The sequence below is a fragment of the Calypte anna genome, chromosome 3, assembly GCF_003957555.1.
Source record: "Calypte anna isolate BGI_N300 chromosome 3, bCalAnn1_v1.p, whole genome shotgun sequence".
NCBI classification, from domain to species: domain Eukaryota; kingdom Metazoa; phylum Chordata; class Aves; order Apodiformes; family Trochilidae; genus Calypte; species Calypte anna.
In genome coordinates this window covers 16752783-16766171 of record NC_044246.1, presented here as the reverse complement: position 1 = coordinate 16766171, position 13389 = coordinate 16752783, and the positions used below count along the sequence as shown (strand labels likewise).

At 38.1% G+C, this 13389-nt stretch overlaps 1 protein-coding gene across 2 annotated transcripts in view; it reads left to right on the top strand.

Annotated features, from left to right (window-relative positions):
• Positions 1-13389, top strand: part of RBKS (ribokinase) — a 71768-nt gene that overhangs the window by 20180 nt on the left and 38199 nt on the right. For both annotated transcript variants that reach the window (XR_003987360.1, XM_030447466.1), the window contains exons 3-4: positions 3963-4026; positions 8112-8174. Coding sequence is in view for 1 of the 2 variants with exons in the window: in XM_030447466.1 (XP_030303326.1) it covers positions 3963-4026; positions 8112-8174 (127 nt within the window). In the remaining variant the exon portion in view is untranslated. The remainder of the gene's footprint in view (positions 1-3962; positions 4027-8111; positions 8175-13389) is intronic.

Sequence of the window (13389 nt, the reverse complement as noted above, 5' to 3'; positions counted from 1 at the left end):
TTACTCTTAATATCTACAAATATTAGTGGTTTGTATTTTTTACTTTTAGAAGGTAATATTTACTTTTAAATTAAAGATGCACTGTATAGCCTTACAAAATAGTCTAAAAATAGGCACTGGCAGTACAGTCTTGTGTCTGCATAGGTCAGTGGGTATGTAGTGTAAAGTTCCTTGCTGAATATACTAGGAAGAGTCAGGCAATCATGAGCCATTACAAGTAAATTATTTTTACTTTAACAAGTCAGAGTAAGTATTCAGTGGTTCTTAAAGCCATATATCTCCTCACACATGCACTCTGTGCTCAGTAATATGCTTATGTTTTGGTGATAATTCCTAACATTTTTAATCCAGTACAGGTGCAAGTATTGCTTCTACCATTTGAAGTTCAGGGAATGAAATCAGTATTAATACTTAGAGAGACATTCTCCTGGAGTGTGGCATCCTCTTTACAAGGACTGTAACTTAGACAGAGGGTGTTCTCAACAAGAGTAGAGGTAGACATCTCAGATCAAGTGCCATTCATCATACCTTAGAGCTTTAAAGCACAAAAGGAGGCCAGTGACGGTGGTGAAGGTTTGAGAGGGAGTTTAGAATTATTTACAGTTATGACTAGAGGTGCCACAGGATGCTGTGGATTTCAATGTAAAATCCAAGTACTGAGTTCGAGTTTTGAAAATGCTTCAGCATTCTACTTTCTGCCTGGAACTCTCTGCAAGTGGCTGCTGTTACTCTGTATTATCAGTATGTGTCACAGTATCAGCCTTAGACTCCCCTCCTCAGTTTACTCAGTACAGAAAAGAATGTATTGATGTGATAGTTGCCAATTCAGAAAGACAGAAAAAAAGACAATTGGTTAGACAAATTTAAAAGATTACTGTCAGGGTACTAAAGGATCTAAGTAAATAAATTGATTGTGTTCGTACAAGAACCCTGCTGAGTACTGGAACATAGTACACAGTGGGCTTGAGAGCTTTTAGACTCCCCAAACTAAATTTTTTTGTCTGTTTTTTGTTTGTTTGTTTGTTTTTGGTTTTTTTGTTTGGTCTTTTGAGGGGGTTTTGGGTTTGTTTTTTTTTTTTTATGTCTGTTAAACACCCTAGATCCTTGGTCTGAAAGACATTGTGTGTGCTTTTGTATTTGCTGAAAAATCCTGTTTTACTTCTGACAAACAATTTGAAATGATCCTCACTGGACACTGATATCACTAGCCTGATACTGCATATGCTAAACTCTACATAAGCCACAGTTGCATTTGATTCCTACTTGATAATAGGAAGTGCAGTACTGACATGCTGTCTGGTCTTCTCTCTTTAGTTGATCTGTAAGCCAAATTTAAGTTAAAGTGCTTCAAGCCTGAATCCTCATTGTAAGAACACAGCTCAGATTCTGCCCAGAATGTGACATCTATTTTTTTTTCTTTTGTATTACTGTCTATTACTGTCTGTAGTACCTGTTTCATTCCCTAATGAAGAAAAAGAGTAAATAGTCAAAAAAAAAAGAACATATAAAGTAGATAACACAAGCAATTGTTAAAAAGCGCATGATTTTGTTGTAGTTAAATTTCAGGTACAGGTGAATTTGATTCTCTAAGCTTCTAGAATTTTATTATTCCAGCCACTGCCCCCATCTCCATGTGAAGAACATAATAGTAAGCAGGGAATACAGACTGTAAAATACTGTTGGCATTCCACTCATTCTGATACGCAAACTATGTGAACATAATGCTTGTACAAGCAGCTACTGTTAACATCTCAAGAAAGAAGAAATGCTATTTCAGCACATGCAATGTTCTGTGCTCAGGAGACTTAAGACATTTATTTTTTCTGTTTACTCATTAATCCATCTAGCAGGGTCTGTGCAAAAGAGAAAATATTTAAAACAATGTTATATAATTTGACATGGTCAGTAAATAGGCCTTTATTATAAAATAAGTCTGATGCCCAATAGTCTCTCTTCCTTGGGGATAAAGCCTGAATTGAAAGGAAAGATAAGCCTCTCAAATGCACAAGGATTAACTGGGTTGGATGCTGATGAACTAACATGGAAAAAAGCTTCCAGAGGAGAAGGGCCTCCTTTGAGACCCCTCCAAGCGTTTCCCTCTAGCACTGAGATGTTTTGCTCTGAGCAAAAGCACCACAGCTGATCTCAGTTGTTGTGACAGCTGAACAATAAGGGATGTCTGCCTGGCAGTTCTGTGGGACCCAGAGCTGAAGGAAGGAAGTTTCAGTGACCATAACCATTGGAGAATGGTTATGAAATATTTCAATGCTGAAATAACCAAGCAAGTCCTGATTTTTTTTGTAGAAGCTTTGTAAAAGCAAGGGAGGAAGAAGGTGATACCATCAGGTGGAACACATTCCAGTAGTGCAACTATTAGGCAGCAGAGGTGAGCACGACTCAGGTCTATATTGCAGGTGGCTGCAGTCATCCAACCTAAAGCTGTCAGAAGATGCAGCATCTGACAACCCACCCTGTCTGGCAAACTGGGAGTAGTCTAAGATGCAGAAATACTCTAATATGCAAACAATGAATAACACAGTGACCTAAGTAAATGTTGTTGGGTTTTTATTTTTCCATGTACTAGAGGAATGTTCCATCCTGTTAGACTATTTTGATCTAAATTGCTGTCCTTCTTTGGTAAAAGACTGGGACCATCCCTAATGATGCTTTAGAAAAACCCTGATAAAGACTAAAAAATGGAAGTATCTTTCAGAACGTGGTTGTACAATAGAATATTGTATATCTAAAGGATCATCTATCCATCACACTTGAAATTTTAAAATTCTGAATGGCAGGGTTTGACTATTCTGATAACTTGCTCGTAGTTCTCAGGCCTTCTCCAAGCTTTCTAAAGGACTGAACTCATACATTGACAAATTTCTAACAGGAGGCAATAGAGGCAGCTTCTTTGTGCTTCCAGTAACTCAAATACACTGTCAGTTATTCAGTGCTGTTTTCCTTGTGTAATTCCTTCATTATCTGGACCATGACCATGATTTGGCTTCTAAACTGAAAGATGTTTTTTTTCTCTCTTGAAAAATACTTCCTGTAGCATTGGTGAGTATCATTATGTATCATCACAGGCTTTGATACCACACAGAACCACAATTTTTTCTTGGAAGTGGGAGCATACACTATGCATGCTGAAAACCCAGGCTGAAACTGGTGAATTAAAACTATGTTTTACTTTATAAATTTATTTTAAATGAATACAATTTTTTTCTCCATATATATCATCTCCTTTATTCAGCTTGTGTGATTTAGCAAAAAGAAATGTTTATTAGTCTTAAACAGCGAGCAGAATTCTGTGCACCTAAAAGGATCTGTGGAGCTGAAAATACAGGCTCTTTAACTTGCTGGTAGAAAAACAATAGAGCATAACTTGACTCCCTAACTCAACTTGGCCTGCTGTTGCTGGATAAAACAAACAAAAATGTTGAATTTGTAAACAGTATACAGTACTGAGAAATCAGAAATCAGAAATGCCACATTATTGCCACTTTTTAGGCAATAACCACAGTTTGATATTTTTCCAGCGAGGAAATCTGAAGTAGCAAGTTAAATGTGAACTGCAATTAAGAGAGACACCAGAGTTGCTATAAATGCTTTCAATCTAAAGCTGAATAATGGTGCAGGAGTACAAGATTCAGTACACTTCCAGATCTTACAGTCCCCAGAAGGTTTCAGTGTGAAGGGAACACAGTAGCTGTACGAGAATGAAGCTTCATGAGAATGTAGGGGAGAGTTTTGTACTAGAGGAGGAGAAAAGTGCAGAACACTACATTTCTTGTTTGTTGATACATTTTTACTTTTATTACTTATCTGTTTATTAATAAGGCAAAGTGCTGAAAACAGTTGTGTTGAAATCACATTAGAGCATGCTGTTGTCTAAAGATGTCTAAAGATTTATCAATCCTCTTACATTTCCATATGGAAAACTTACCCTTTTATCACTTGTATAGGTTGGGAAGGATTCCTTTGGCAATGACTATGTTGCAAATTTGAAGAAGAATGGTATTTCTACAGGTAAATAGACGATTTGTATTATTTTTAAACTTTAAGAATTGTAGTGGAGTGTTTCTTGGTTTTCCTTATTAGATTTTTGCTACTCAGAACTCCGTATAATTGTTTTGATACAGCTGGCAGGAATGAATGAATATTGGTGAGAATATAGGATCTTCTAAAATCAGCTAAAAATAAAATGTAATGTTATTACCTCTGAGTCTCAGATTATTACATCAGTGGTGCAAGACACCTAAAGATAACTTGCTCTTATGCAATTATTTAGGGTGGCATTAATGGCGGTAATGCCTGGTGAGAAATTGAAAAATCCAGTCTGGTTATTCATTCTCAATTTCATGTTGAGAGGGGAGGGATTGAGTGAAAATGCATTTGTCAGCTCAGTACACTTCACCTTTGGGGAAATGACACATGCAGCCATTAGAGAGACTGCAGCTGATGTCTGTTAACACACATAAACACAGAAAACTATAAAGGGCTTTCAGAAAAAGAGAAAAATAAGCATTCATAGTATTCTATATTTTTGCACCTTTGCAGCCCTAATTCTCTCTTGTGTAAATGTATTCTTCTGTGCTTCTTTCAATGATCACATTTTTATCTGGAATACTCTTCTTCAGGATGGAAAAGGGTGAATGGTTGCAATCACTAAATGGCAATTCAATATTCTATTTATCTTTTCTGTTTAATGTGCAGCCACAGGCTTCATTTACTGCATTATTCAAATCCTGCTCTAAAGACAGAGTTGTTTGTGTTTTGCGAGCTTTTTTATCATGCTTATCAGTATAGCATCTACATAGTTCACAAAGGTATACACAGTGTTTTAATTGCATATCATAGAATGGGTTAGGTTGGAAGGGACCTTAGAAATCATCTACTTCAACCTCTCTGCCATGGACAGGGACACCTCATATCTAGACAAGGTTGCTTAAAGCCTCATCCAGTCTAGCCCCAAACACCTCCAGGGAGGGACATCCACAGATTCTCTGAGGAGGGCAATCCGTTCCAGAGTCTCACCACCCTTGTCCTGAAGAACTTCTTCCACATATCCAGTCCAAATCTATTCTCCTTTAGTTTAAAACCATTTCTCCTTGTCCCATCACTGGACATTCTTATGCAAAGTCACTCTCCAGCCTTCCTGTAGGTTCCCTTCAGGTATAGAAAGGCAGCTGTAAGGTCCCCCCAGAGTCTTCTCTTCTTCAGACTGAACAATCCCAGCTCCTTCAGCCTCTCCATCCCCTGGATCATCTTTGTGGCCCTCCTCTGGGCTAGTTCTAGCACATCTATGTCCTTCTTATGGTGGGGAAACCAGGACTGGGTGCAGTATTGAAGGTGAGGTCTCACAAGAGCAGAGTAGAGGAGGAGAATCACCTCTCTTGGTATGCTGGCCACACTGCTCTTGATGCATCCTGGGACACAGTTGACCTGAGCATTGCCTGCTCATGTTGAGCTTCTCATTGATCAACACTCCCAAGTCCTTCTCTTCAGGTTGCTCTCCCCAGTATGTACCCAGCTTGTAGTTGTGCCTATAGTTGGCCTGGCCCAGATGCAGAACCTTGTACTTGGACTTACTGAACCTCACACAGTTTGCACTGGCCCATTTCTCAAGCCTGTTAACTTCTCTCTGGATGGCATCCCTTCCCTCTAGTGAATTCACCACACAACTTGGTGTCATTGGAAATGTGCTGAGGATGCACCCAATGCCATTGTCGATGTCACTGACAAAGATGTCATGCAGCACTGGACATACCTTCCAGCTTACACAAGAAACCAGGCAAGGTTACTATAAAAATAGTCTCGGATAGTACACAGTTCTAAATCTCTCCAAAGAGTGTCTATCTTGTGAATAAAGGCTTTCTTTATGTAAATAAAGGTATTGTAAGGCATAGCACTTAATGAAAATGTGTTTTCCGCAACGAACCTTAAATCTCATGTTTTGTTATTTAGATGATAGCTCTTTCAACCTTAACAGAGGTTTTTTAATGGTCTTTATAAGAGTTAAGGAAAAGTGCAAGAAAAAAAAAATCAAAAATTCCATCATATTGCACTTCATTGATACCTAACTAGAGCAATTGCTGGGTTGGAACATTTAGGTCCAAGGTACTAATTTCTGCTGGATGAGATAAAAATAGCTCAGAATGGTGTTAATTTGTCATCTCCTACACTGATCATCCATGGAGGAAGATAGGATATACTGCTGGCGAGGCTTGTCTGGGATCCCAGCTTGCATTCCCACATTTGGAGGCAAGGGTGATTCAATGGGCACAAACCTTTTTGCTTTAGACCATATCATTTCAATCTCTGGCTTTTCATTTCAGTTTAATCCTTGTCTAGCCTATCCCTGTTTTTATGCATAAGGATGCTGGTTACTGAATGAAAATCCTTTCTGTAAATCCAGTTCTGCCAACTTTCATATCCTGAATCATTGTCATATGGCTTCTTGGTTTATATTGCTCTTCTGTTTCCTAACATATACCACCTTACCTCCTTTCTTTCCAACTTGAGTCTGTTTCATAATTTTCTCCTTTCCCAGTCTTTCTGACTTCTGCAGCCTGTCAGCTGTCAGTGCTGCTCAGACCTTTACTGATCATAGAATCATAGAATCATAGAGGTTGGAAGGGACCTCGAAAGATCATCTAGTCCAACCCCCCCTGCCAGAGCAGGGCCACCTAGAGTACCTCGCATAGGAACGTGTCCAGACGGGTTTTGAATGTCTCCAGTGAAGGAGACTCCACGACCCCCCTGGGCAGCCTGTTCCAGGGCTCTGTCACCCTTACAGTAAAAAAGTTTTTCCGGATATTCAACTTGAACCTCCTATGCTCCAATTTACACCCATTACCCCTTGTCCTATCACTGGTCATCACTGAGAAGAGCCTAACTCCTTCTCCTTGACACTCACCCCTTACATATTTGAAAACATTGATGAGGTCACCCCTCAGTCTCCTTTTCTCCAGACTAAAGATGATGTCTTACTCCTGCATTTTAACTGGGCAGCTTGTTGCTCATGCTGCTTTTTTTTCTGCAGGAAGAGAATTCAGAACACAGGTTCTCTGCTTTCAGTTCCAGTATGCAGACCTAGCTCATGGTGAAAAGAAGCTATGATTGCAAGGAAAGTTCTTCACTGATCCTTGTAACTCTGAGCTAGGTTAAGGGTATCTCCAGGGCAAGTACCTGCAATACTGTAGCAAAGCTTAAGGAACGTGATGTTATTTGTTATTCAGCCTTGTCCAAATTTGAGCAGAATTTTAAATTCTTGAGAAAGAAGCCAAATTTTGCCCAGCATCATCTGTGGTCCAAAATGGTAGAGCAGCAGAGCTTCTGAAAGAAAAGGTCACCAGAATTTGTCTCGAATGAAACAGATTTTTCTCAAATTGAGTTCTTGGAGAAAACAAACAAACAAAAAAAATTCCCAACCCCAAACAACAAAAACCCCAACCAAACAAAACCAAACCTCAACTGTTTCAACACCTTCCTACTGCAGTCTTACCTAAAAAACCCTCACCCGTGATAGAAAGTTTCAGACCACTGTTTAATATTTGACAAAATCTGCCAGTTGAAAACAGGTCCTTATAGCAGTAAATAAGGAGCAATCTTTAAAATAGACAGTGCTGCCAGACTCAATTCTAATTAATTTATCTCTATAATAATCCAAGGAGGAAACATATCATCACTACCTTCACAGCATGTTAATATTACAGCTGAAATGCAAATCTACAGAGAATTAAATATTGTGTCTTTTAAATATTTTAGTTTTCTCCAGCCTTGACTCTGTTCTTTCATTGGATAAAAGAAATACTTCCATGTAGGAGTAGAGTGCTTGAGAACACTGTATAAATAACATGCTTTCTCTAAAGCAGAGATGTAGCCAAATTAAAGAATGTTGGACTTGCGTTTCTGTTTTGTGGGTGTAAATTAACACTTTTTGTTGTTGTTAGCTTCTCTGGCATTGTTGCACATGAAAGAGTAATTAGCATTTTTAAATTGCTGGAGGTTATGGGTTCGTTTCAGATTTAATTCAATTAAACTGCATCACATGCTATTGGATGAAAGTAATGTATTGAACTAATGCATGCTGTAACTTTTCCCTTTCTTAGCATTTGTTGGTCAGACTACAGATGATGCTACTGGAACTGCTTCAATAATTGTCAACAGTGAAGGTACATATTTCTGCTCTGAATTGTCCTCTTTGTTCTGCCTCTACAGCCATAAAAGAAACCTTTGCCTTGTTATTGTTAATTGTGGAATTTTTTTTCCTTTTGTTTTTTGTCATTATCTTATTCACACTTTGTTGCACATCCTTTTATTACAGACAACGTTGTAAGATGAGGTGCCCAAAAACAGCAAGAATGTCTTAGATTAGCAGTTCAATAGTCATAATTTAATCAGCCAGCTGATCTGTCTAGTTTTACATTGGCCAGAACACACAGTGTAGCAGGAGGTTAAAGCTCTCCTTTCCTACCACAACTTACCTAGCACTTTGATTATGGGGAAAGGCTTTGCCTCCTCAGCACACTGAGTCATTATGCCCAGGAAAAGGAATTGTCTTTAGTGTAAGTAGGAATATTTATGCTGATCTTATACTATTACCACAATTCTTGATCCCAAGTTGCATCTGCAGTGATGAATACACAATGAAAGGGCGTATTTGCTTTTTTCCCTGTTAATTTCCCTTAGCCTGTGCCTTTGCTCTCACACAGCAGGGAAAGAAGTAAATGTTTGGCTTGTTTCCATATTCTCCTTCAAGATTGCTAAACTATCCTCAGAAAACTTTCCGTTTATCTTTTTTTCAAGCAAGTTGTGCTATTGAGACCTCTTAGGACAAGTCTGTGTGTCTGGATCAAAGTTTAGAGCTCAAGATCAATAATGGTTATGCAAACATAGCAAACATGATTGGAGATTAGTACACTTTTTGGTTCATCTAAGAGTCTTCATTTGAACAGTTACCAGAGATTAGCTGACACATAAATTTAACGAGCTCCTGTGTAACCTGATTGTTGTACATTGGCTTAGAGCTCAAAACGGGAAAGGAAATATGATTATTCACTCCAGGAGCAAATCAGGAAAGGATCTGTGACTAAAGGCAAGTCTATACAGGAACATTCAGGAAAATTAGGCAAATTAGTTGGAGATAGGAGTTTAATTTTCAACAAGCAAGATTAATCAACTTAGCATGACAGTTCTAATTCAGAAATAAGGTAGTTCTAATACATGGACTAGTCTGGATACCTGCCTCTTACTTCCACCTCCTTCTCTCAGCTTGGGTCATCAGGTAGATTAGCACAGCAACTCATAAGAACCTTTTTCTTGTGTCACACACAGGCACTACTCTTGCCATTGTAAATGAGACAGTGAGAATCCAGTAGCATGCTCCCAGTCCTCACTGCTTTGTACATGTAACCATGTTTTGCACTAGGTTTGTGGTGCAGAATGGTTGAGTAAGTAGCAGTCTTGTTACTTCCAATTCATATACAAAATTTGAATGAATAGAGGATGACCTGTTCAGGTTATAAGAAGATGCATTTTTCTGAAGGATAAGGAACAAAACCATCTTGTGGCTCTAAAACCTTTATCCAGCACAAGGAAAGAGATTGTTCAGTGCCATGGGGTTCACAGTGGGCTTATATGTTAGTATGAAGGGTCTCTGATAATCTTGTGATTCACTTATGAGATGCATAATGCACAATGTCATACAGCTTTTTTTTTCAGAAACTAAAAAATTCTAAATTTTGTTATCACTGACCTCAGTTTTTATTTAAAATCTAGTAGAAGATCAAACCTGGTCAGAACTGTGCTAGAAAGCAAACAGATGCACATGATAATGGTTCTGGTTGTTACTTCTCTGTAAAACCATCTGGTGCCTGAATTGAGTACATTGCAATAAAATAGCAGTACTTATGTGCTTTGCTGTTGCAGAGACACTATTTTTTCCCCTGTAGAAACTTGGCTGATTTGACCTAAACAGGTTTTACAGCACTTCTCAAAGGGCTTGTCTACACATGCATGTTTTACCACAATACTTGTGCTGGGATTGCTGAAACACCACAGCATTCAATGCACTGATTTTCAAATTATACCTAAAAGGGGAGTTTTGAAGTTGGAGGTGATGATGATGTTTTGTGTTAAGACAACAAGGGACAATTAAACAACATAGGTATCATCTCTAAGTTGCCAAGTTTTAATTGCTGTGTTTTCACGCACACTTCACATCACTTGCACTTCATCTTTACAAGTACCTTTACTTAGGAAGAATACAGTCAACTGAGTAAAATCAGAGGCAGAAGCAGAGGAGATTCTTCAGTGGAGTGAGCAAACTATGAGGGATGAATGAAGACAGAGGAAAAGAAAGCTGTGGAGGAAAGAGTCAGAGGAGTCTGTGAAGTAAGCTTTCCCTGATACTATCTTTGTGTGTCTAGCTTGTGCAGCAGAATTTCTACAAAGATTTTTACTGGTTACTGAATTGCACAGCTGTAACTCATCCATTATTGTAATTGGCAAAGTAGTGAAAATTTGAAAATTATCAGGCACATTTGATATTCTCAAAGTTGTTTTGTATTCTGAGACAATACAATATGGTTTCAAAAAAAGATAATCCCTGCTTTAGTGCAAGATGGTTAAGAGATGTTTAACAAGTTTCTAGTGCTCCACTGGAAAATGTGCAGCTGAAAAATGCATCAAAGGTTCTCTCTGGGCTAGTCTCAGAAACCTGTGCAGAGATCTTTTTTTGGAACCTCATGTTGCTTTCAGTTATTCTCATACTACTGCCTCTTCAGATAGATTTCAACTAAATGCCATTTTCCAGGACCCTGTACTCTTGGAAGTTGTGCTTTCTCTCTTAAGGATAAAATCTGCTTTTCTTAATACACAGTCTCAGAGGTGTTCATCACACCACTTTTGTTTCTCTTCTCAACCTGCCTTCTTTGCACTAGCTCTGTCACTTAGCACACCTGCTAACAGTGTGCTATTGGATGGTAAAAACTCCATAAGGCAATGCTGTGTGTTGTGCTTTTACATACACACTTAGGGAAGAAAAAACAAACCTCTTTATGGATTAATTTTTTACATGTTTACGTGTGAAATTTATTTCAGTTTTGCCCACATCAGATGGTAGCTGTTGATGGGGCCATTAGGCTGGCCTGACTGGACCAGTAGTTTGAACCAGTCTGACAACTTCCATTTCCATAGCAAAAATTCAGTAGAGGGACAAAAGAAGTTGGCAGGTTATGATTAAAGTTCTCTAGATTATTCCAAGTTGGGACTTAAGCTTACCTACACAGCACACTGCAAGATAAGCCTCACTTGAGATAGGCATTGTGCTGACTTTATGATGAAGTTATTAATCATTCATGAACAGTAAATAGGCATTATTTTGTAAATTACTATACCTTCAATACCAAACCACTACTAATATAAAACCATTTAAAATATATATTTAGATAAGACTGGATAAACAAGAACAACTCAGAATACAAATGCCAACTAGTTTGAATAATATGTTCTGAAAATCTTTGTTTTGAAACTTCAGGTTTATGAACAGCTGTCACCTGAATTTTTTTAGAACTTCTATGTATTGACATTCATCATGAACTTGAATGCTTTGTGTACAAGACTATTCAACGCTTCTACCAAGTGACTGTGTAGAAATTATGATACCATGACACACCCAAAACTTGCCCCAATATTCATGAACTGTGTGATTTGGCAGCAAATGTTTTTCCTGTAGCAGTTTTTTCTGGTCACAAATATAATCTTTTTTCCCTATGAATTACTATACAAAAGTTCTGCAGCTGTTGCTATAACCTCATTGTTTGAGATTTTGGTGAGTCCTGAGTACTACTACCGGCTTCTAGGCTCATCATCCCATTTTTTAAAATTATGGTTATTGCACTATGGTGTTTTCTGATTTGCCTTTGTTTTTTCCTCTGGCACTTCTCATCTGGTGGCATGCATAAAATGACACTAGTACAAAATATATTGCTTGAGTTACACAGATTTCTAAGAAGTAACAATAGCAGGTTTAGAAGCCCAACCAAAGACAGTATTTACATATGCAGCATTCACACTGTTTTAAGTATTGATTTGACCTAGTTCCCATATGGTGTAAGCTTGCACAAGCTTGCAAGCTTCATCTAGCTATTTCTGCATAGAGCAACTGTGAATTTAGTCCTAATATTTTAGCTGATGTCTGCAAACTTAAAACTATATAGATCCTCCTATCAAAACTGAAAATTTTTATTCTAAGTAAAGGTATGTTAGAATTAACTGAAATGCAGGGTAACAGCTTACCTCACTTGAGCTATTTGGTTTCCAAGCTAGGTGTACAGCTTAACCTAGACTTAAGAGAGATGCATAGATATTTCAACAAAAATGTTTATTTCCTCCTCAAACAGACATCTGAGACATGTAAGACCATGGAAAACCATGGAAAATACTTTTCTCTCCTCTTTGTTGAAAAAACCTACAAAGCTAATTTTTAGAAATTAGTTTTCTAAGAATTTTCCAGAGTGCAGGATTTTTTTGAAAACTTGAAAAATTAGTTTATATTGGACAAGATGCATCCCATCTTTGCCATCTGTCTTTAACTCTGTTGTCCCTGGTGCTGATTTCCCATCTGATTTCCCTGGCAAGAAATAATTGCTTTCAGCAAAATGGTTGCTGATGGTACAAAATTCTGGTATTAATTATGAGTACATGGGTCCAGATTCTGCTTTCATGCATGCTGGTGTAAGTTTGTGGTGACTGCTGTCATAGGCATTCAGTGTGGTGTATGTTGCTAAGAAGAAAATATGGCTTTTTCCTTCCAACCTGGGTTAAGCCCATCTGGACTGTTACACTGCAGTAGGTACTGCATTTTCCTGGCATGTTTGAAAGCAGACTTTTAAGTCTCTGACCTGTTGTAGTAACAAAGAAAAGCTTCTGACTGTGATCCAGTGCAACATGGTCTACCTTGATTTTGCACCTCTGGGTTTAAGCAAACAGCCTTCCTTATTGCCTTGGGCCATTAGCTCCAAAGTCTAATAATAATATACATGTCAGTACAACTAAACAGTTCAACAAGATAATGCAGCAAGACATGTGGATAGAGGCTGAGACTCTAGGTACAGAGTCCAGGCAGAAATGAAATGTATTTTTCTTCCACTGTTTCCCTTCCTTTTACTGTTTGCACTGCTGCACCCTATAAGCTTTCAAAATACATGCTTGGCAAAATAGGTGCAATTTGCTTTTGTATGTTTCCTCAACAGGATTCAGATATCTTTGATAGCATTTACTTGTTGCAGAAGGCCTTTTTTTTTTATCCAAGTTGCCCATCATTGTCTGTTGAAAAGCAGGGCGTTGGCTTTAAATGCTGAGGTTTTGCTTTTCATATGCAGCTGT